Source organism: Gorilla gorilla, chromosome 11, assembly GCF_029281585.2.
Source record: "Gorilla gorilla gorilla isolate KB3781 chromosome 11, NHGRI_mGorGor1-v2.1_pri, whole genome shotgun sequence".
NCBI lineage: Eukaryota > Metazoa > Chordata > Mammalia > Primates > Hominidae > Gorilla > Gorilla gorilla.
The window spans coordinates 26,355,205-26,378,194 of record NC_073235.2 but is presented as its reverse complement, the minus strand read 5'-3'; the positions used below and the strand labels follow the sequence as shown (position 1 = coordinate 26,378,194).

The 22,990-nt window shown below is 37.5% G+C and overlaps 1 protein-coding gene across 1 annotated transcript in view; it reads right to left on the bottom strand.

Annotated features, from left to right (window-relative positions):
• Positions 1-269: 269 nt before the first annotated feature.
• Positions 270-22,990, bottom strand: part of CNTNAP5 (contactin associated protein family member 5) — an 870,373-nt gene continuing 847,652 nt past the window's right edge. The window contains exons 22-24 of the mRNA XM_031008908.2: positions 18,320-18,538; positions 9,937-10,008; positions 270-7,383 (exon numbers count right to left, since the gene is read on the bottom strand). Coding sequence (XP_030864768.2) covers positions 7,187-7,383; positions 9,937-10,008; positions 18,320-18,538 — 488 coding nt within the window. The 3' untranslated portion in view covers positions 270-7,186. The remainder of the gene's footprint in view (positions 7,384-9,936; positions 10,009-18,319; positions 18,539-22,990) is intronic.

Below are 22,990 nucleotides of genomic sequence, written 5' to 3'. Positions count from 1 at the left end.
AATGAGCTTGCTCTTGTATACATTTGAGCCAGGCGTGTTGCCTGGGATAACTCAGCTCAGCGATGAGGGAGCCCAGGACGGCACTTTTAGCCATGCTGAAATCAATAAACCCAGCCAGTGGGAGTTTCATGTTTCTCCAGCAACCCCACAGGTCATGTTGTCTGCAAGTTAATGGTCTAAGGAATGAGAATGGGAGCTAAGGGATTAATTGTTTGACTCTTCATTAACTCAAGAAAACACAGCAAGGCACATTTGTCTTCCACACAAAATCATACAAAATGTTCTCTTTATTAAATATACATTATTTACAGTTCGTCTTTCTTCTGTACAACAATAACCATAGAAAACAAAGAAATCTAAGGCTAACTTTTATTTTTTCCCCATACAGTGTATTAAGACATGTTACATGGTCTACAAAACTGACTTGGAATGAGGCAACATCACTTGGGATTTTATTTTAGGAACAAAAATCAGAAGATAAAAAGGAAAAGGTAGACTCCAGCATTTCCACAAAAAGATGACCTGTTTTGTGCTTTTACCATAATAAAGAGTCTGACATATGTGTATTTTTGTGGGGAGGGTATTCTTCAATTTATTACTTGTTGAAATACCCTCCCCACTCTTTCTCATTCCCTGAAAAGGAGGGTCTGAACATGCCATAGGAAGACTTACTTCCCATCTGCAACAGACACTGTAATGCTCTATCTTAGGAATCAGCAAACCGTAACCTATGAACTAAATTAGATTTTGTAAATAAAGTTATATTGGAACATGGCCATGGGTATTCATTTATACATGGCTGCCTTTCTGCCCTAGGCTAGTGACTAAGGAAAATGTTAGTCCAAGGCAACACAGGATATCAGGAGGCCTGTCAACTGCCACATTCAGAAAGAGAAAATTCTTGGTCTTTGTCCTCACTAAATGCAGTCTCTTTCTCAATATAACTATGCTGCTTTAAGCAAAGTTTGGTGTTTTTTGCAACAGTATTTAAGGCAGGACAAGGTTACACAGGTTGATACTACCTTTCAAAGAGAATAGACTAGGTGAATATTTCATGTAAAATGTTTGGGATAGAGGCTGACTCTGATGGGAAAGTATGCCCAGGCTGACGCCCGTTAATATTTTCCCTTCAAGTTTTCTTGAAAGAGAAAGCCTTTCAAAGAGTCTGTAGGGGAATGCATTATTCCTGTTTCATATCCAGCACTTTGTTCACGTTCTCTGAAGATATTTCTGGCATCTGAAGCATGTAAGACTATGACACTCATTAAAATAAGACCAGGCGTTAATCACTAACACAATTATCTTCACCTTTGGTCTTGGCTTGGGACTAATCTCCTAATTTTGTCCTATTTTATAAAGGGTTTCCTTGTGTCAGCTGGAAGGACTGAGAAAAAATAGTGTTCCCAGATGGTGTTAGATGGTAGGTCCCTGGCGGTACTCGTTGTCAGGGCTGGGACACTACACTCCTTCTTACAGTTATGGTATGCTTATTCATGTCAGGATGAATGGAAGGAAAAGAAAGACACTGGATGGATTCCAGAATCTGAGGACTTCCACTCACAGGGGCTCTGATTGATAATAGACCTAGGGCAGTTTTCTGACAGTTTCATTTCCTGAAAGTTGTATCTGGGTGCTTAACCTGGGCAGGTTAGATAATTATAATAATAGTTCTAAAGCACTCTGAGAAAATCCTGAAAAAAAATTTAAAAATTGAAAAAAAAGAATGTGACTGAAGAAGTGTTGGAAGGTAAAAAAAATATCATGCAAATGTGAGTAAATAATTATTCATGCAAAGCCCATGATATTGCCTCTTTCCCTAATGAGTAAGACAATGATCCAAATGCACTAAAGAGACTCCTGAGTGAGGAGCCATGAAAGTGGAAAGGCTGCCACCACTGATTCATGGTGGAAGCAATTTCCTTCCTCACCTCAGATGGCCACCAATTACTGCCACCGGCCCCTCTTCCTCCTCGTCAAGTTGGCAGCAGGTGTGGTTGAAACCAAAACCAACTTTTGCATTAACCTTTGTTCATGTCTGCTCAGCCACTTTGTAGACTATAAACATTACATAAGACAGACATCTAGCTTACAAAGTACAATATTTCACTAGAAAATGTGCTTTTCTGTTCTTCCTTAGAGTACCTTAGTGCAAAACAAGATAAAATAATCACTGAAAAATAGCAAACCGGTTAACCATTAAAACCTTATATGAAGGATTCAAATAATTGTCAACATAAAAGAGGAATGCTTCTCTCCCTACCAAACAGATATGTATGTAGAATGTTCAAGAGAAAAGTTGAATAACAGCCCTATTTGTACAAAGTGTGCATGTGTGCGTGCATGTGTGTGTTGCATTTTTTCCCCTTTAGGTGGTTCAAATTCGGAATTTGTGAAGGCAGAGCTGAGAATTAGAGGCAATAAAAATCTGCAGAGTAGATGGTTCCACAAACAAGACTGTGAAAGAGGGGATAAAAGAAGAGGTCAAGAAAGACTCAAGAACAGTATATAGAAATAATTCAATTACATTATGTGTATTTTAAAGAAAACATGTTCAAACTGCGTGAGACACAAAATAGCACTCAGTTATCCTCCTAGACTTCTGAAAGTTTTGAGTTTGTCTGCCTCTTCTTCCATTAATCACCTTTGCCATCTTCAGAAACAATGAAGTCAGTTTATTTATTTAGTCGATACATGACCTGTAGGATAATTGAGGACTAAGTATGTCCAAGCCTTTTCGTTAAGGAAGAATGAGTGGCAGAACCATACAGGTATCCCAAAGGCCTTTTGGTAGGCTACAGCTGCAATGAGGTTTTGATGGATGGTAGCTATGGGGAAGCTTAAAGGAAGCTAGGGCAGTTGGTGAACAGTCTGTCAAGACCTTTCCTTTCCTAAGAAAAAATTCAACAGGTCTGATCCTCATCTCCCTGGATATCTTGGACTGGATAAGTTGGCTGTGCTTGCACCCTCCCAGTGCAACTCTTCTAACTGAATTAACTTCCTGCAGAGAGGGAGCAAGTATGACCTTCAAGACAGGAAACACTCACTCAGGCTCAGAGGTGAGACCTCACATAAATGGACAACATTTTTTAGTCAATTACTGATGGAAGGGTAGACTTCAGTTAGGTTCAGAAATTTTATGTAGAGTCAAAATGGCTCATCAGGACTAAGGAGGGTTTTAGGAAGAGCTGGACGACGACCAAACCGCCTTCAGGAACATCTGGAAGAACAACGGCATGCAATAGGTCATAAACACATGGCTGTGGAAGAACTGAGAAAAGGGAAGGAGAGGGGCCAAAGTGGACACTCTTAGGTCCAACTCATGGGAGGCAAGACTTTTGGAATCCCCCAACCTAACCCGAAACAAGAATGTAGAGAATTCAGCCTCCCCAAATGTATGGCAGAGACAGAGACCATCTATTCTTACTGTTCCTAAAAGTCAATCCACCCCTTTCTACAGAAATCTATATGTGTTGATAGATATCTACTTTGAGGAGGAGAAACAAAACAGCTTACAGAAGGTGGAAGCAGTAATTTAAAAAATAACAGATATTTCCCAGAAATTTACGTTTCTTTCAGTCTGGCAGATGCTTCACAAAAATAATTGTGCAGGACCTTGTGCTGCATTCTAGGACACTTTATGTGTGGCCCTGTTGCAACAATACATGCCTTGCCTGCTAGACTTTGAGCTCCCCAAGGGCAAAAACAAGGTGTAATTTATATATGTTCACCCAATGCCTAGCCTGGCACTCATTGGCATTCCATAAATACTTCATGAATGAAAAAAGAAAAACAATCTCTTTATTTTGTTCTATCCTGCTCTTGCTACCCGTTGGTGGAGATGAGTCTGACAAAAGGTAGAAGTCAAGTTAATACCATCTCTGTTATTACCAAGGAGAGGAAAAAAGTTGTTTTAAAATATCACCGCTAGGATCCTTAAAATCTTCTGCATACAGCAGAGGGTAAATAGAAGAGGCAAAGTTAGTCATAAAAATATGTCTATAGAAATGACAAATGTCTATTTCTCCAGACAATTTTTCATAAAGATGGCAATTGAGGCTATATATGCAATAAATGATGCAGTAGGATAAATATATTTTAGAGTAAGCAAATATACTGTTGCCTACATAAATAGATTTGTTTGGTGGAAAAAAATATCAATGAAACAGCTCCATTAAAATGTGAAATTTCACAAGTACTTTTGGCTTTACTGTAAAGTGATCCATATTCCATAAGATCTTTTTGTAAACAGCAGTTATTGAAGGCTGAGGGTTTAAGTGGAAGAGATCATGGTGGCCCAGTTAGCCAGAGCATGTAGTTGGGAAACCTGAATGTGGTAGGAAAAAGAAAAAAAAAAAATGGTTAAAGAGAGATTAAGATGCTTTCAAAGTCTCCTTCGAGATGATAATTGCAGAAGGATTGAAACACTCACACAATTGAACAATTACATGAAACTACATAGATCTTGGTACCACTGAGGAAAGACAGTCAGAGTTAGCACGATTTCTAATTGTGAATTACATTCTACTTTGGAGGGTACGGCTCACTTGCATTTCATATATATCTAGTGAAAGTTAGTGTTCTCTGGGGTTATGAAATAATTCAACCCTGTAAAAACAATTCTGCTTTAGCCCTGAGACTACTTATAGGAGTGGCGTGTAGACGGCACTGTCCTGGCATCTACATTTAGGTCTGTGGTATGTAGTGTGCATGGAGTCTACACATGTGAGGAAGATGCCAGTTGATTTTGTAGTGCCATTGTGGTCAGGATAGAGCTTCACAGATTCTTCATCCTACAGGACAATCTACAAGCATATATACTTAGATGAGAAAATCAAATACTCTGAGTTAGCCTTTGCTAGTCTCCATTTCTTCTATTAGCACTATGTCAGCAAAATATAGTCCTCACTGCTCAAAGATTGAATAATGAAGATTTCCAGCTTTATTACCCATACCTTCCTTTGCCTTTCTATTTCATTATTGGAGCTGCTTCAGGCTAAACCTACTACACTTCATGGTGACTTTTATTTCAGGGGACAAAGGAATATATAGCCAAGCAAAAGGCTGATTTATATAGCCTTTTTATGGAAATAGAAAATTCAAAAATGAACATTGAAGAAAGGGAGGAAAGGGCAGGGGAAAACAGTGTTTAAAGATCCTTCATCTTACTAAAGAATCATTCATCTTATTAAAACTAAAAGGAGAGAAATGGTATCATGGTTAAAATCACTTTAAAATAAATGTACTAGCCAAAAGATATCATGTAGATGATAAAGCGATTAAGCTCAAATCCACAGAAAATTTCGAGGAGAGAATATGCATTTGAAACAACATCTTAAAATAGAGAAATATGATTGCAAACTAAATCCTTAACTCATAAGCTCTGAAACTGAAAGAAAAGCTGTGTTTGAAATGGAATGAAGAAACTAAGTTCCTCATTGTGAGAGGCGAGAGACAGTGTACCCTAAGCACAAGTTGGAATGTCTGCTAACTGTCAAGGATGGCAAATAGAGCTGTGGTCATTGTTTTCTGAATTGAATCTGCCTCATAAAGAGAATCAGCAAGTATTTTCCACACCTAAGAATCATTACATGAGCATTTCCACCATCTTGGAGTCTTTACATTGTTTTCTCCTTACCTTTTTCTCCAAGATGGCCCAGGACAAAGAATGATGCATATTGCCACAGAAAATCATTAAGATCTTTACCGCCACCCCATGGATGAGCTCAAGGTGCCTTCTTGAAGGAATGACTGTTTTCAATGCTTCGTTACCAAAAGGGACAAATACCCTGAAATTTGTCACCACCTCTTTTGGGAGTTTAAGCCTATAAAAAGATGTTTGGAAGGGTCTTTATGTATATAGGGTATAGCAGATTTGAAAATGTGATATGCTACAGAACCTAAGGGCTCCTCTGAAATCAAGCAATGCTAGTTAGCTAGAGATGACCATGTCACTTATGTTAATGCATCCTAAACTTCTTGGAGAATAGCTTGATGTTAAAAAATGTGAAACTTGTAAATTTGAATTAACTATCTTCACCAGGTCTTTAGTGAGTGAATGGAAGGGAAGAATTCTGTTTGGTATTTTTCTTCTTTCATGCAGTTTTTTTTTTTTTCATTTTTTCCTGATTTAATTTTTGTTTTAAAGCTGAGTTAAGATGGTTTAGGCTCTTTCATTGAACCGGGTACTATTTTAAACTTTTATTTCAATTTCTTTATGCTACAGCAACATATACGTGTGCGTGTGTGTGTGTGTGTGTGTGTATATATGTGTGTGTGTGTATATATATACTCACATATATATATACATATATACACATATGTGTGTGTGTGTATATATATATATCTCAGTATAATAATCCCAGGAATACCTAGCTAGCATTCTTACAAAATTGGAGGAGGCATTTTGAAGATATGGAACATCTACTTCCTAGAAGCTTTCTTGTTACCTCCTAGTTTCAAGCTGCTATTTCCATGCATCCCCTAGCTTTATGCTATGGTGTGCTGTCCCAACGTGTCGGCCCCAGGAGAGAGTGGTAAGAAAGGAACAAAGTAGTTTTGCTCACTACTATCAGCAATCATATATTTGAAAATACTCAGGATCTAAGGGTCATAGTGAAAAAGGGTGATGAGTTAAGGCAAGGGATTGCTTATGGTAAAGAAAGTAAACCACCACAAACCAAACCTCTCTTACTCTTTCTACAATGCCACCAAAGCAAACCAGGCCTCTAGGTTCTTCTCTCCCTGCCCTGGGTTCCATGGTAAGAATAGACTTGAGCTGGGGTGGATGTCAGGAATGACCATCATGTGCCTAAGAGCTCAGGTTCAAAGCAAGCCTGAACCACCAAGTGGTTGGAAAACTGAACAGTGCATTTTAGAAACTGGAAGTACAGAACTGAACATGCAGGAGTGCACACATGTGTCTCTTCCTTGTCTTGAATGGCGAAGTCAGTCTCTTGAGTGTTCGTTTTCACCCAATAGGTTCATCAGAGAAGAAGGCAGTGGCCATGGCTGCCTGGTCTCTTGGGCTGGATCAAGGGAATTGATGCTGTGGTGGATGCAAGTATGTTCCGGAAAAGACATGGCAAGCAGAAAATAAAGAGAATGACCAAATCAAAAGACAGGAGAGAAGAGGGGGAGGAGATAATTGAACAACAAGAAAAAAGAGTAGTAGGAACCCTGCAGTTTCTCAGATGAAATATTCCCGTTTACACTCGCTCACTGTGTTTTGCAAGTCAATATCATTTCTGAAGGAACTGTCCAAATTTTCTGGATATTCCTTCTCCTTCATCTGGCTCGTACGATGTGACTGCTTGTGCTGGTAGAGGAACCGGGTCATGATGCCGATGATACAGAAGATGATGAATATCACCACTGCTATCACCCCTGGAGAGAAAGGGGAAGGAAAGAGAGAAGGAAATCGTCACGAGTCATCTGCTTAGGAGAGTGGATTCCCGCCAGATGAGGGGAATGCTTAGGAGAGAAAGCAAAACAAAACAAATCACACAAACACAACTCTGCCACCTGCCCAGAAATAAAGACCTGCTGAAAGGCCCTGTCTTCAATTACTATAAAACCTCCTTCTTTCAGACTAACTGGGGGAGAGAGACACTTTCAACCATAGAAGATTTTGTTTAAAGAACTGAGAATACCATCTTATACATATGGAATTGGACTAGCAAGGGGTTTGTTTGTAAATTTTTCAAGTGTGCTATAAATAATGTGTCAGAATCATTTGTAATTAGCCCATTTTTTGTCACCTCACAACTAAGTATTTCAGAGTTACTTTAGCATCTTAGAAAATGGTACTTAAATATCTCACATCTTAACACATGCTCTCCTGATGTAAATTTGTTTTATGTTACGTTTGTTTTGCTAAAACATTTTCATTAATAATTAAATGATCGCTATAAATTTAGAACATTTTTACACTGCTCTGAACTCTGTTAAACTAAGGCTCATTCAGTGACAAGATGCCTCTGTTCTTGAGAAACTCAAAGTCAACTGAGATGGCAAACCTCTGCCCAGACCCATCAGATTCCCCTTTATTCTGACTGTGTGTGATTTAACTGGATTATGTTGCAAGCTATTCTTGCTTACCCTAGGGTCTCACCCCTACCTTTGCCAGGAAGGCTCTTGGAACATGAAAGGCAATATCAACAAAGGAATAGTGAAAATGTGGAAGCGGGAGATGTGTCTCTGCATGAATGTAGTATTTCAGCATGAAAATATTTAAAAATATGTATGATAAGCAAAGAATTTACTTGTAATAAGTTCTATATTTTGCTGTTTCATTTTTCTAAGGAGAGGAGATATTGAGGAAAAGTGTCTATTTTAGAAAGCTATTTTTGGACACAATACATTATGATTTACAGAAGCATGGACATTTGTAAGTTTCATAAATGGACTGCATGTCTTCCACCAATTTTTTGTAGAACTGAGACCATGATTAAGATTTATTTTTATAAATATATATTCCTAAATCATTTTGTGGCATTTTCTACAACTATGTTAGAACAAGTAAGAGTAAAATCATCTAAGTTAGCAAGTCTATGAATAAACTGGGTGGTAGTGAGTGACTCCCATGAGTGGGATGCAGCATTAAGAGATGAAATAGGAAACTGGTTCCTACTCCTTCAATGCATGGGATAGTCAGAGTCAGCAGCTGTGCAAGCCTCCAGGAATTTTCCTAGGGGGTCAGATGACTTTCCTGTCCTTAAAGAGACTCATAGAGCATGTAAATAGCTGGAGAGGAGTCAGCAGTCACAAAAGTCTTTTTTTTTTTCCACTTGTCAAATGGGAAATTATTGAAAGAGAAATAGGCACAAAATTATTTCCCACATTTCTCTATGCCAAACAAAAATTAAGGTGGTCCAGCTTCTCTGGAGCAAAAATTCAGGTCAGAGGTTTTAGGAACTTCCTTAAGGAAAGGCGTGGTTTTCCTTTCTTCATGTTATCAGGAGTGCACCTCTGTGCTCCCATAGCCATTTGTACCTCCTCCCTCAGAACAGCCTTCACTGGTTGTCTTGTTGTCTGTTTACCCATCTCCTCGCTGGCTCATTCATCCCCATATTCCTCTACTTAGCACAGAGCCTGACCCATAGCAAGGCTCATTAAATATAAGCTAAATGGAGAGATACTGCAGGTTTTTAAAAGGAAAACTCCATCTGCCAAGGATCAGTTCATCTAGGCTTCCAGAAGGCAGGGATGGTGGCACCTGCTAAGGTTATGTTTCTCAGATAGAAATGAGTTTGGTCTTTCACAGGCATCTTACATGAAGCAAAGCTTGGGAATCATTCTGTGTTGGTAGACCCAGATGTAAAAATCAAGCCACAGCAGGAGGAAGCCAAGCTGAAGCAGAATAAAAAAGTGGGGAGGCCAACAGCCAATGAGAAAATGGAAAAGCAGGAGAGCTGAGCTCACAGCAGAGCAGACAAGGTCTGCATCTGTAACCATATGTGCAGTGAGATTTGCAACTACAGTTCTGTGGGCTTCACCCTGCTCATTAGACCTAACCCAAATCACTTGGTGGGGAATACTCCACAGGACTGTGGCTTCACCCATTGTCTGCCCCAACATGGCTTCTTCCCCGTATTTAGTTTTATTGGTTTGCTTTGTTTGCATTTAGAAACAGTGAAAACTGTATGAAATGAGCAGAATGTGAGCTGCTGTCTGTAAGTAAATGCTCCAGCTGTTGACTCAGTGCTCAGCTGCCTCATGAATCAGAGGCAAGATGAATCTGCAGAGTTGCTGGTGTCAGCAGAGGGTGCTTTTGATCATTCAGCACACAGGACTACTCATGAAAAGCCCACAGTCTTGCAGGTAATGTAGGGGGCTCTGAGTGCTGGATGGCCATAATTAAGGAAAGCTTCAGATAACTTTCTCCAGAATACAGGATCGTTTATGTCTTTTTGCATTCAACAACAATGAATTGTTTACCTCCGATGACTGCCGAATCACTTCGAACAGCATTTGTGAGTGGTTCCCGCTCATCTGTCTTCCCAAAAGGATCTGAAAGGAGTAAAAGACATGGGACTTTACTTCTCACTCAAAGCACTGGCAAGAAGCCTACAGTGTGGCCCACCTGGAATGACACACCTGTGCATTACACCAGGTGCCCTCAAATAGTTGTGAGTTGACATGTTGCAAGGAACTCAAAAAACATGCACAAGCAAAAATCATTTGAAGTGCACTGCTCACACCCCATAGTTCAATGGCCCTGTTTGTTTATATGCAAATTGTAAGATAAGGGGTTAAAACAGAGGATGGTGGTATCCTGCCCACCTGCCCTCACCCTGCTCCTAATGTCCCCTGTTGCCTCGCTGGACAGTTCCTGTTCCTATGCATGATGCCCTGCTCTGCTTGAGAGGTTTCTTCAGATGCAAAAGGATCCTGAGTTTATTGACAGTAAAGAACAAAAGTGCTGGAGAATTAACACCTTCAGGAGCAGGCCTCACTGATGAGAGAGGAATTGTACTGTGTGTACAGTACCATATATGATATAAGAAAAAGCATCAAGTTTAAGGGTACACAGGCCTTAATCTGAGTCTTTGCTCTGTTGTTTGTTGGTCTGGTGACACTGAGGAAGACCTCTTTTTAAATATAAATTTGCACATGTATTAAAGGAGAGTAGTAATATCTATATGTGTGTATATAATGCATGCTAAATTTTCAGGATCTATACACTTATAAGTAGCCACTATGATTATTATTGTTGTATCATTTGATCATTGGAAAATGACTACAACATGAGTATTGTTGTTCCCCTTTGGCAAATAAGGAAACTAGATTGAAACAATCAAATAACACGTCCAAGTCCTACAGATCATTCATGGAAGAGGCAAAATTCACACCAAAGCTATCCAACTACTGCACTCAGAGTCTTTCTATTACTCCTCTCTGCTGCTCGAAAAATATCAAGATTGGTGATGTGCAGGCAGCAACAGAACTCAAGCCCCCATATGACATCATTAGTCCTGTCATGTGTCATTTAAACTTTCTTCTCTGTCAAATGGTAAAAATGATAGTCTTTGCCTTAAAAGGTTTTGTAAGAATTATACAAGTTAATATACTTGTTTTTACAACAGTGGCTGATACAACGTAAGTGCTCACTAAATCTTGTTTCTTCTTATAATTTTGCTTACTATTAATTACATACACATTTATATGTGTATAAACATGCACATCCTAGTCTCACGAGTGGGACCTCAAGCTTGCTAATGAAAAAACCAAGACACGCAATTCTTCATACCACAGCACTTGCCACACAGCCATGTGGAGACACACGTGAAAGATGTTTGGTAAGTATTTATTGTGTCTTCAAGTGAATGGAGTGTGGTAGTTTATGCCATTTGTGGTGTACAGGGGTGGCCTTTTCCTAGGACTCTCGAAATTGGAGCAGAAACAAATCAACATGAGAGAGAGGCTAATGGGGTCAAATGGGAAGGGTATTGTAATTAAGTGGGAAGGGTATTGTAATTAAAGAAGGTGCTGGCCATGGAGCAGGTATTCAGAACTGGTGACATTGATAAGGCGGGTCTGGTGGAAAAAACTTGGAGTTGGAAATTGATATTATTAATCATCTCTGTACACCTGGATGACCTACATACATGCATACATACATGGAGAAGAACATAGACATATATATATGTCACCAATTGATAACAATGGGGTGATGATGATGATAGTGGGTGTTAGAGACAGAGAGAGAGCGGGCAGACAAAGAGAAGGTGGAAAATGAGAAATCAGAGGAGTCAATAAAAGGGGGAGAGAGAGAGGGGATGAGGTATGGTAAAAGACGGGTAGAAGACAAGGAGGAAAGAAAGAAGAAAGAAAGGGAGGGAGGGAGACAGGAAGAGAGGAAATTCAAAATATTTAGTTATTAGATCTCCTGTATCACACTGTCCACTGTGCTTGTTATTCTTGTATATCCCTGTGCTACTCCACCTGCTTAAAATGCCTCCTGCTTCTTTATAAATACAGTCATGTGTAGCTTAATGGTGAGAATATATTCTGAGAAATGTGTCAGGCAATTTTGTCATTGTGTGAAAATCATAGAGTGTGCTCACACAATCCTAGGTGGTACAGCTTATGACACACCTAGGCTGCACATGTAGTATAGACTATTGCCCCCCAGGCTACACACCTGTATAGCATGTTGCTGTACTGAATACTATAAGCAACTATAACACATTTGTGAGTATATGTGTACCTAAGCATATCTAAACATAGAAAGGGCAGAGTAAAAATATGAGATTTAAATAAATGCTACATCTGCACGGGGCACTTATCATGAATGGAGCCTGCAGGACTGGAAGTTGCTCTGGGCGAGTCAGTGAGTAAGTGGTGAAGGTCCAGGACATTACTCTACACTACTACAGGCTTTATAAACAATTTACTCTTAGGCTACACTACATTTATTGACTTTTTTTCTTTCTTTAATAATAAATTATCCTTAGCTTACTATAACTATTTTACTTTGTGAACTTTTTATTTTTTTAACTTTTTTACTTCTTTGTCATAACACTTAAAACAAATATCATACAACTATACAAAAATATTTTCTTTCTTTATATCTTTTTGCTAGAAGATTTTTTCTATTTTTAAATTTATTTACTATTATTTTTTACTTTTTAAACTTTTTTCCTGAAAACTAAGACACCAACATACACAGTAGATCAGGCTTATGTGGATTCATGACATTAATATCATTGTCTTCCACCTCCTCATGTTGTCCCACCGAAAGGTCTTCAAGGCCAACAACATGCAAGAGGTACCACATGCTACCATAACAACGCCTTCTTCTGAGTTATTTCCTGAAGAAAATGCCTGAGGCTTTTATTGAGGAGTAAGTTCATACCAGACTCACCACAAACATGTGGATAAGGCGTTGTACTAGGACCTTATGATTGTTACAACTTCATTAGGTCATAGAAATTATTCAGCTCCGTTAAAGTCTTATAGGACCACCGTCTATGCAGACCATTATCTTTACATGGTACATGACTGTATTCAAATCTGAATCATCCATTATGGTTTATTAGATCATGGCCTTTTTCTGTTCTTTTCTTTCTTTTCTTTTTATTGAGACTGAGTCTCACTCTGTCATTTAGGTTGGAGTGCAGTGGTGTGATCTCAGCTCACTGCAACCTCTGCCTCCCAGGTTCAAGCTACTCTCCTGCCTCAGCTTCCTGAGTAGCTGGGATTACAGTTGTGCACCACCATGCCCAGCTAATTTTTGTATTTTTAGTAGAGACGGGGTTTCACCATGTTGGTCAGGCTGGTCTCAAACTCCCCACCTTGTGATCTGCCCTCCTCGGCCTCCCAAAGTGCTGGGATTACAGGTGTGAGCCACTGCACCCAGCCTCATGGCTTTTTTTTCTTACTCTGACTTACAATGGTTTCTCCCTTATTGAGTCTATGTACTACTTTTAACATTATTAACCAAAGTAATAACCTTGGTTATTACTTAACATTGATTTCACAACAGATTTCCCCATTTCTAGCAAATTTTGCTAATGATACATTAATATACATTAACCCAGCTTGTTAATTCTAACTCTCTAATATTTATTAAAGCTGCAAATAAAATACTTCAGATCTAGTATGATGACAGCTTCAGTAACATGACTACAAAAGTTAAAAATACCATGCCTATATCCATGCTTAATGGACACCTTCTGCAAAGTAACCCTTGGGGTAGTTATTCATTTATTTCAATAGTACTTCTCTGTTCACAGTGTGTCTAAATTGTCTTTAACAATTTTAGAGCGATCTTTTAGTTTCAATTCCCCTCTCAAAAAAAGAATGACTCAGCTTAAATGTATCTATCTATTTATATCATATATATAGATCTTGATCTATAAATATAGATATAGATATAATTAAAGATATAGATCAAGATCTATATATTTTATATATTCTATATCTATATATTATACATTATGTATATATTATATATATTCTATATCTATATATCTATTCTTATAGAATAGAATTTATTGTATACTATAATAATATAGACATTGAGCAACTATCTGTATCTATCTCTATGAAATATCTATGTATATATAGAGATAGAGAGAGAGCTAACATTCCATAAGAACTCCTCATTATTGAAATATGTTGGACTTCTACACTTGCACCTAATGATTTACCTGTGAGGGGTTTTCACTGATTACTAAATATGCTACACTGTACCAGAAATTTGAACTTTAACTTACATATTTCCTTTTGTAATGGTCTTCTGTCTTCTGAACATTGCAAACCCTTCTCCCTAAGCATTGCCATGACCAGATTATTTATAAATCTATCATTAGTTCATCTAAAATGTATTTGCTGCCTTTTCTTGGTTCCATACAACCCAAAACTCTGTTCGTATTTTTCCTTTAGCATTGCTCACACTGTATTATGATATAGTGCCGGGCATCCAATGCCACACCCTAATTCCCTGAACCATTGCCTTCCATCATCTTTCCAGATTTCTAAAATTAGGGACTTTAAATATTTCTTATTTTTTGTTATCTCCACTAACTATGGAAGTTAACACTAAGTAGCTGCTTAAAAGATATGTGATGAATAAGGCAACAGGAGAATCACAAGAGTCGCCTGGAAGAACTCAAAATCATATTTGAAGAATAAAATGGTGAAACATAAAACAGTAAAGGAGTGGGCAATACATTGCTGGAAGAGTAGATAGAAATATTTAAATATCCTACTCAGGTTACCAAATTTGTTAAAAAATTTATTTCTCAATTTTTACAAAATATTGGACTGGGCACTACAGATCTCAGGCTAAAAGTCTTGGCTAAGAGTCCTGCCATATAAAAGAGAGTGCGTGTTTCTCAATATATTTCCCAAGATATTAAAATCCCCTAGACTTGTTTAATGCAATAAGATGTCCCACCTTTTATCTTCCTACTAACACATCATGACCTATCGTAGACCACTGCTGGGGGAATTGTGCCTGTAACAGAAAATTACTGTGGCCCAGAACCCTTCAACACCTACCACTATTGTTCTTAGTGTGTGCTGGGAAGCAAGGGGAGGGTAAAACAATACCATAGTAAAACGGGAGCTTTATCAAACATCTCAGACCCAGCCTCTTCATCACCACTACTTGCAAAACCCATATTTCATACCAATATTAGCAGCAAAATCTGAACAAAATATATATCCCATGGATTTAGAAAAAGCATCCTAGAAAAATCTGATAATACCCCCTCACCCATATACAAACCACTTTAAAGCATAATCAGAATGAAGACACTATCACTGTTTCTATCTATATTATATTGACCTGTTGATACATGTTAATGTCTTGGTTTTATCCCAGTGTATTAGTCATTTTTTTAATCAGTATTTATGATGCTTTGACATCTTGAGGATCTTGCTGTCCAGGGAGACACTGCCCCTCTCAGGGCTAGCTGATGCCTAGAGATAGCAAACAACACGCCTGCAAGCATGCATTTTATACACAAACCAATCAATCCAGAGCCCATCTCCCACACTAATCCATTTATCTAACTCACATTCACAACCCAGTATTTCTCTTGCCTTAAATCACTCGAGGCCAAGTATTAGATAACTAGAGACCACCCCTGTAGCGCAGATCCTGCCCACATTATTCAAACTATCCAATTCTAACTGGCTCAAGCTTGCCTACCTGGTTCACCCCATTCCTTCCCATGGAAGCTGCAACACAGCCACCCCACCACACTTTCCCCTTTCTCTTTCTCCCTCCTGACCAACGCTAGCACTTCTCCATGTGGCTCTGAGTGGTAGAATGTATCTCTTTTTCTTGAGAACTGTAAGAAATAAACTTTTCTTTCAAAGGCAATCATCTCATGCCTGTCACCTTATCATACCTGATTAAGACAAAATCCCAGATACATTTTCAGACACCCAAAATGACAGTGACTAAGAAAAGATAGAAAAGGCACTTAGAGGGTAGTGAAGCAGAGAATGTATGGATGATGGTGCTGTGGGCTTTTTCTACTTTTAAGAAAGGCTGATTTAATTTATTTTCGTTACATATTCAGAAATAGGATTCGAGTTTTAATATTTTGACAAATCTCTCTACTCTTTTCCATAATGGCTGTACCAATTTGCATTCCCATCAGGAGTGTAAAAGGGTTCCATTTTCTGCACTTCCTCTCCAACATTTGTCGTTCTTGTCTTTTTGATACTAGCCATCATATTATCAGCTGTGAGGTGACATCTCATTGTGGTTTTGATTTGCATTTCCCTGACGATCAGTGATGTTAAGCACCTTTTCATGTACCTGTTGGATGTTTGTATGTCTTTTGTGAAAAAAAAAAAGAAAAGCCTATTCACATCCTTTGCCTATTTTTTGAAGTGTTTTTCTTTTCTTTCTTTTTTTTTTTGCTGTTGAGTTATATTAATTCTTTTTATGCTTTGCATGCTAACCCTTCATCAGTCATATGGCTTAAAAACATTTCTTTTTCCAATTCTGTAGGTTGCCTTTTCATTTTGCGGATTGTGTCCTTTGCTGTACAGAGGGTTTTTTAGTTTCATGCAGTCCCACTTTTTAAATTTTCACTCTTGTTGATCATAATTTTGGTGTCATGTAAAAATATATATATATTTTCAAGACCAATATTAAGGAGATTTGTCCTTATGTTCCCTTCCTGGAGTTTACAGTCTCAGGTCTTATATTTAAGGTTTTAATCTATTTCAAGTTAATTTTTATATGGTATAAGATAAAGGTCCAATTCTATTCTTTTGCATGTGGATATTCAATTTCCCCAGCACAATTTATTGAATAAGCAACATTTTCTGCATTATGCATTTTTGGAAATTTTGCCAAAGATTAGTTGATTAAATAAGCCTGGGTTTATTTCTGGCTTCTCTATTCCATTCTATTAGTCTATGTGTCTGTTTTATGCCAGTATTATGCTTTTTTTTTTTATTACTACAGCTTTGCAATATAGTTTGAAATCAGGGAGTGAGATGCTTGCAGCTTTCTGCACTCATGTTTACTGCAGTATTATTCACAATCGCCAAGATATGGAAACAAACTCTCTGTTAATGCTTAAATGATTAAAGATATTGTGGCATATATGCACACAATTGGAAATTTTCAGCATTAAAAAAGATTGTGCCATTTGTGACAATATGGAATAACCTAGAGGACATTATGCCAATTTGAAATAAACAAGACACAGAAAGACAAATACTATATGATATAACTTATATGTGGACTCTAAAAAAGTCAAACTCATAGAAACAGAGAGAACGGCGGTTGGCAGGGGCTGGTCTGTGCAGGAAATGGAGAGTTATTGGTTACAGAGTACAAGCTTTCAGTCAGAAGATGATAAATTTTGGTGATTTTTTTTTTTTTTTTTTTTTTAACAGAGTCTCGCTCTATACCCCAGGCTGGAGTGCAGTTGCACGATCTTGGCTCACTGCAATCTCTGCCTCCCAGGTTCAAGCGATTCTCATTCCTCAGCCTCCCAAGTAGTTGGAATTACAGGTGCCCACCACCACGGCCAGCTAATTTTTGTATTTTTAGTAGAAATGGGGTTTCGCCATGTTGGCCAGACTGGTCTCGAACTCCTGACCTCAGGTGATCCTCCCACGTTGGCCTCCCAAAGTGCGGCAATTCCAGGCATGAGCCACCACACCCGGCCCAAATTTTGGTGAACTAATGTACAGCATGATTATTACAGTTATTCATACTGTATTGTTTACTTGACATTTGCTAAAATAGTAAATCTTAAGTGTCCTCATCAGATGTGCGTACACATACACACACACACAAAGGGTAACTGTGCAGTGATGTGTTGATTAATTTAATTGTGATAGTAATTACACAATGTGCATGTTTATCAGATTATTACATTTTACACTTTGAAAATATATAATTTGTATTTGTCAATTATTTCTTAATAAAGCTAAAAAAGGTTTATTTTAATCACATGAATTATCATGTTATTTCAGGAACCAGCTTGCTACCTCCCTGTTCTCTAAATATCTCAATTCTCGGAGCAGTATCCACTTCAACAGTAGTGACTATGTATACAAACACACACACACACATACACAATGCATTATATACGTGCATAATAAGCAAAGTACACAACTATGCATTTAGTTTTAATTACTCATCATATTAAAAATAAAACTACATCAAATATGTATAAAATCACCCATGAAATAACAGTCATAATTTTTAGCCACCTGTTATTATACAAAGTAAAAACTGAGTCACATTAGCCAACTCTTTAATCTGGAAGCTTCTTGAAGACACAAAAAGTAGTGCTAATGACAGAAGCTTCCTTGTGCATGCTCTTGAGTGTACCTGATGAAGAATGCACCGTGGTCACTGCATTCACATCTGAGTCCACCATGAAGCCACAGCTGGATTCCGTCAAGGTCCCATGGACAGTCACAGGCGCGACGGTGGCATGGCGCAGGGCAGCCTTCAGTGGTGCTATGTGGTTGTACTGGACGGAAGACATGCATCCAGCAAAACCCATGGCATTTGCTTTAGCAACTTCAGAATCCAAACCAAGATCCTCTGCAATGTAAAAGATAATCAGAAGTCCTTTACTTTTTTTGTTTTTTCCAAATTATATGCTGGGTCCTCTTTGAGTAGTATCTAAAACTACAGAAATTACCTTGTTATTCTTTGAGTAAAGAAAACCCTCCCCTATCTCTCTTTATCTCCTTTCCCCACCTCCACTCCCAATGCAAGCATCAATATATCAACTACATTTCATAGAAAATTGTCAGGGCCATCTCTGCTTTGAGATAAAAATTTTCCCCAACTTCTAAATTTTCATTCATGTATTTTATGAACTGTAACAAAGACAATAAATCTGTTCTGTGCTTTAGGTGTTTTATAAAATTTGTATCATTATCCCCATCATCATTTATCTTTGGATACTGGTGATTAGTGCAAGCACCCTATGATGTTCATTACAACACTTCACTCAAAAATGTAGCAAGAGAAAAAAAATAAAGAGGTAGAGAGATTAGAAGTCAATGTTGTCCTTCCAAAGATTTATTGTGTAAATTATTTTAAGCCACCTGTGTAGACTGACCCTCTATTCAAGATTTCCACCTGCTTGGTTCTGTCCATGGAACTGATTGGTGTGCATGGGTTTTTTATGACAGCATTCAACTTCCTAAAGTATCTTTGAGACTTTATAAAAGATGGACATACAATAATTTGGGATTCACAGCAAGATCAAATGTCTCGTTTTCTTCAAGATTTGTGGTAAGATTACTCAGTATTCCATTTCTTTTTCTTAAAATAGTCAATTGAACAAACTGCTATGATGCAATTATATAAAACTGCAATGCATAATGAGCCATTTTTTTCCTAAGGTGTAATAGTCTTCACATACCAAGATGGTTATTTATTAAGATAATGTGTTTGTTTTCTGAAAGGCAGTAGGGACTCTCTCATCTACCGGCATAGATTATAATTTTATTTTGATTCATAAATGGTCAAAGAGCCTCCACTGATCTATAAGCATGCATTATGTTGGCAACATTAAGACATATGATAAGGATATGGAGGAAAACGAGAAATTAACCTCCTTTAATAATGCCTTTTCTAAGTTTTGCTCTAATTTTACTCTCTTCCATCAACACCCATGTAAACTTAGCCAACTTATCATCTCTGTCTTTTCACATAAAAAAATCAAATCGTGTATTGTTATGTGGCTGTTGTGACAAATTGCCACAAACTTAAATGACTTTAAACAGCTTAAAACACAAGTGTGCTATCTTGCAGTTCTGTGCGTTTGAAGTCTGCCATCGATCTCATTGGGCTAAAAATCAGGTATCAGCAAGGCTGCATTAATTCTTGACACTCTTGGGGAATATTATATTTCCTTGCCTTTTCTAGCTTCTAGAAGCCACCCACATCCCATGGCTTCTGTAGACTCCTTCTCTATTTCAAGGCAAGCAATGTTACATTTCTCTGTGCCTTTCTTTCATACTTACTTCAACCTATAATTCTCTTCTATCTCCTTCTTTCACTTTTAAGGACCTTTTGATTACACTGGATTTATCCTGATAATACAGGATTATCTTCCTATTTCAAATACAGCTGATGAGCAACATTAATTACTTTTGCAACTTTACTTCCTCTTTGACACATGGTCTAATGTATTCTTGGGTTCTGAGGATTAGGACACAGACATCTTTGTGCTCTATAATTCTGTCTACAACTTCAGGTCTGAGATTTTGTGAGAACTTTCCCAAAAATGATAATGAAAATCCAATAATAATGTGAAGTGTCACTTCTTCAAATATAAAAGGACTCTGAGATGTATGAGAAAACTTCTATCTTCCAAATATTCAAATAAATCTCCTACAGCATTGGTATATATTTGCTACTTATTCATGAAAGGATCACATATGTTTGTTTGGTATGATGAGCATTAAAAGACTGTGTCCCACGTAAAGCATCTCACAAAAAACTTTAACGGACTAGATGCTTTTTGCTGGTGGCATCAGAACTCAGTGTACCCAGATACAATTCAGAATATGCATTAGCTACAGATTGGTGGTAGAGTTAAAGATCAGAAATATTTAGAGGAAGAGGCAGAAGACAAGGGAAGAGGAGCATAAACTATCACGAGGTTTTTGCATTGTAGGATTTCAGAGCATGGAAAATGGCAAGTCATTGTAGTTCTGTCTGAAGGATCTGAGTCAACATTGCCAGCTCTCACTCCCAGGACTCAGTGGGAAAGAAGCCTACATAGTGTCCAGGTCCTTGGAGGACATCACTATAATGACTGTCATGACGCACTCCAGATGTAAGAATAGGCACATTGATAAGTCGGGGGAAATGCCAGCAAATGACATTCTCACCTTGAATGAAGAGATGTTTTAAATAAAGCCCTATCTCTAGGGAAGTGTGTTTCTTCCAGATGTATTATAAGGACAGAAACCTTGAGGTGTTTCTGAAAAGAAATGCAAAGAACAAGAATCCCTGATAGGAGAAAATATTCTCTGCATGATGCTCGAGATCATGATTTCTCAGATTCTCACACAGATGGAGAGGAAAAAAACAAAAATAAGACAAAAGTTAGAAAGGTTCTAAATGATTTTAGTTTCTTATAATAGCATTAACTGATACGTAGTGTGCTATAATAATTTGATAAAAACAATACTTTTAAAGCTGCAAAATACTCAACATTCACCACTCACTGAGTAGCTACATACAACTGCAATAATTGTTGTCGAAGAATTATTTCTATTCCCCTCAAAAGTTCTTCCGGATATGTGTTCTCAACCTTCAAAATTTACAAATGAAGTAACTAGGACTCGAAGAAGTTCAAAGATGTACTGAAGATCACGTAGCAGGGTTGAGATTTAAACCCAAGTCTTTATGATTTTAAATGCCAAACTGTATTTAAGCAATGCAGCCTCCAAAAAAAAAAAACCTCCAAAATATCTCCTGTATAGAGTAAAATAATTTTACATAAATTATCTAAAAAAATGGGTTGCAAAAACTAAGGAAAGCACAAGTTATTTTGGTTAAATGCCTCACAGAATTCACTGAACTCTGTATTACATTAAAGACAAATGTATTTCCTAATTCATTTTTCTGTTTTTAGGTTAAAATTACATTAGATTCATGTGGAGTTAGATAAGGGGACTGTTTCATGTGCTGTGTTAGAGAATGGATGTTGAAGACAAACTTAATAGTGAATATGGCTCCTCAAAAGCTGACAAAATGGGAATGCAAGCAAAGGCGACACCACTGAAAAATACCAGTGTTCCCTGTTTCATTTTTCCCAAGATTTTCTACTAACATAAAAATCTTATCCAAAAAATGAATTACAATGTTCAAAAGTCTTGTCACTGCCTTAAGAAACCAAAGGCATCTTGGAAAGAAAAAACAACAGCATATCCAAATGTCTTATTTGAAATTGACTTAGTTTCTGTCACTCAATACATTTTAAATATCATCAAAATAAGGTTCTTGATTCTCTTTTGATTTTAGCCCCATGTCCTCCAAGGGTGATGTAAAAACAGCATGAGCTGCTGATAGGTACAGGTTGGAAATTAGGTCGACCTAAGTTGATGAATCATGAACTTGCCCATATGATATCTGTTTCCATGTTTCTTCAATGTTATCCACTATAAAATAGGGATAATAGTACCTACCACATGAATTTTGTCAGAAATAAATACAATAATATAAATCAAATTTATAGCTCAATAACCATTAATGCATCTTTGGTGTTTTATGTATTTCTTTGGTTTTTGTATATATTTATATTGCACAACATGATGTTTTGGTATATGCATACATTGTAGAATGGCTAAGTCAAGCTGTTTAACGTGACATGGGGGATCACCTTATATACCATTTTTGTGTGTTGTGAAAAAACTTAAAATCTACTGTCAGCAATTTTCAAATATATAATATATTGTTATTAACTGCAGTCACCATGATGCACAATAGGTCCCCTGAATTTTTTCTCCAGAACTTATTCTCCAGTCTAACTAAATGTTCACCCTTTGACTAACATATCGCCATAATAAAAGCATACTGTTAGGAGGAGGAGGCCGGGGGGAGTGGTAGTTAGCAGTAATAGTAAAATCTTTTACTCCTCCTACTATTCATCAGTTCCAAGCTCTGTTGCCTGGCTTCAGTGCCCCTCAACATGCCCAAATACTGTTGCATTTAGAACTATGGTGTAGATACTAATATGCTTGCTGTGGAACTCTACTACATTTCCATTTACTACTGATTCACAATTGAACAAATGTAGCACTCAAATTTTGAATGACTTAGTTAACTTATTTTAAACTAATGTTTTTGGGCATTTAAAATTTGACTTTCTACATTATTTTGCAAACACCTTTATTTCTTGTAAGTAAAGCTATGCTCCTCTATTAAATCTAGTAGATCTGTCATGCCAGAGAAAGTAACAAAGAGTCAAGTGTAGCCTCAGAATGCACAATACTTTACACATTCGCAATTGTTTTACAGGAAGAGAGT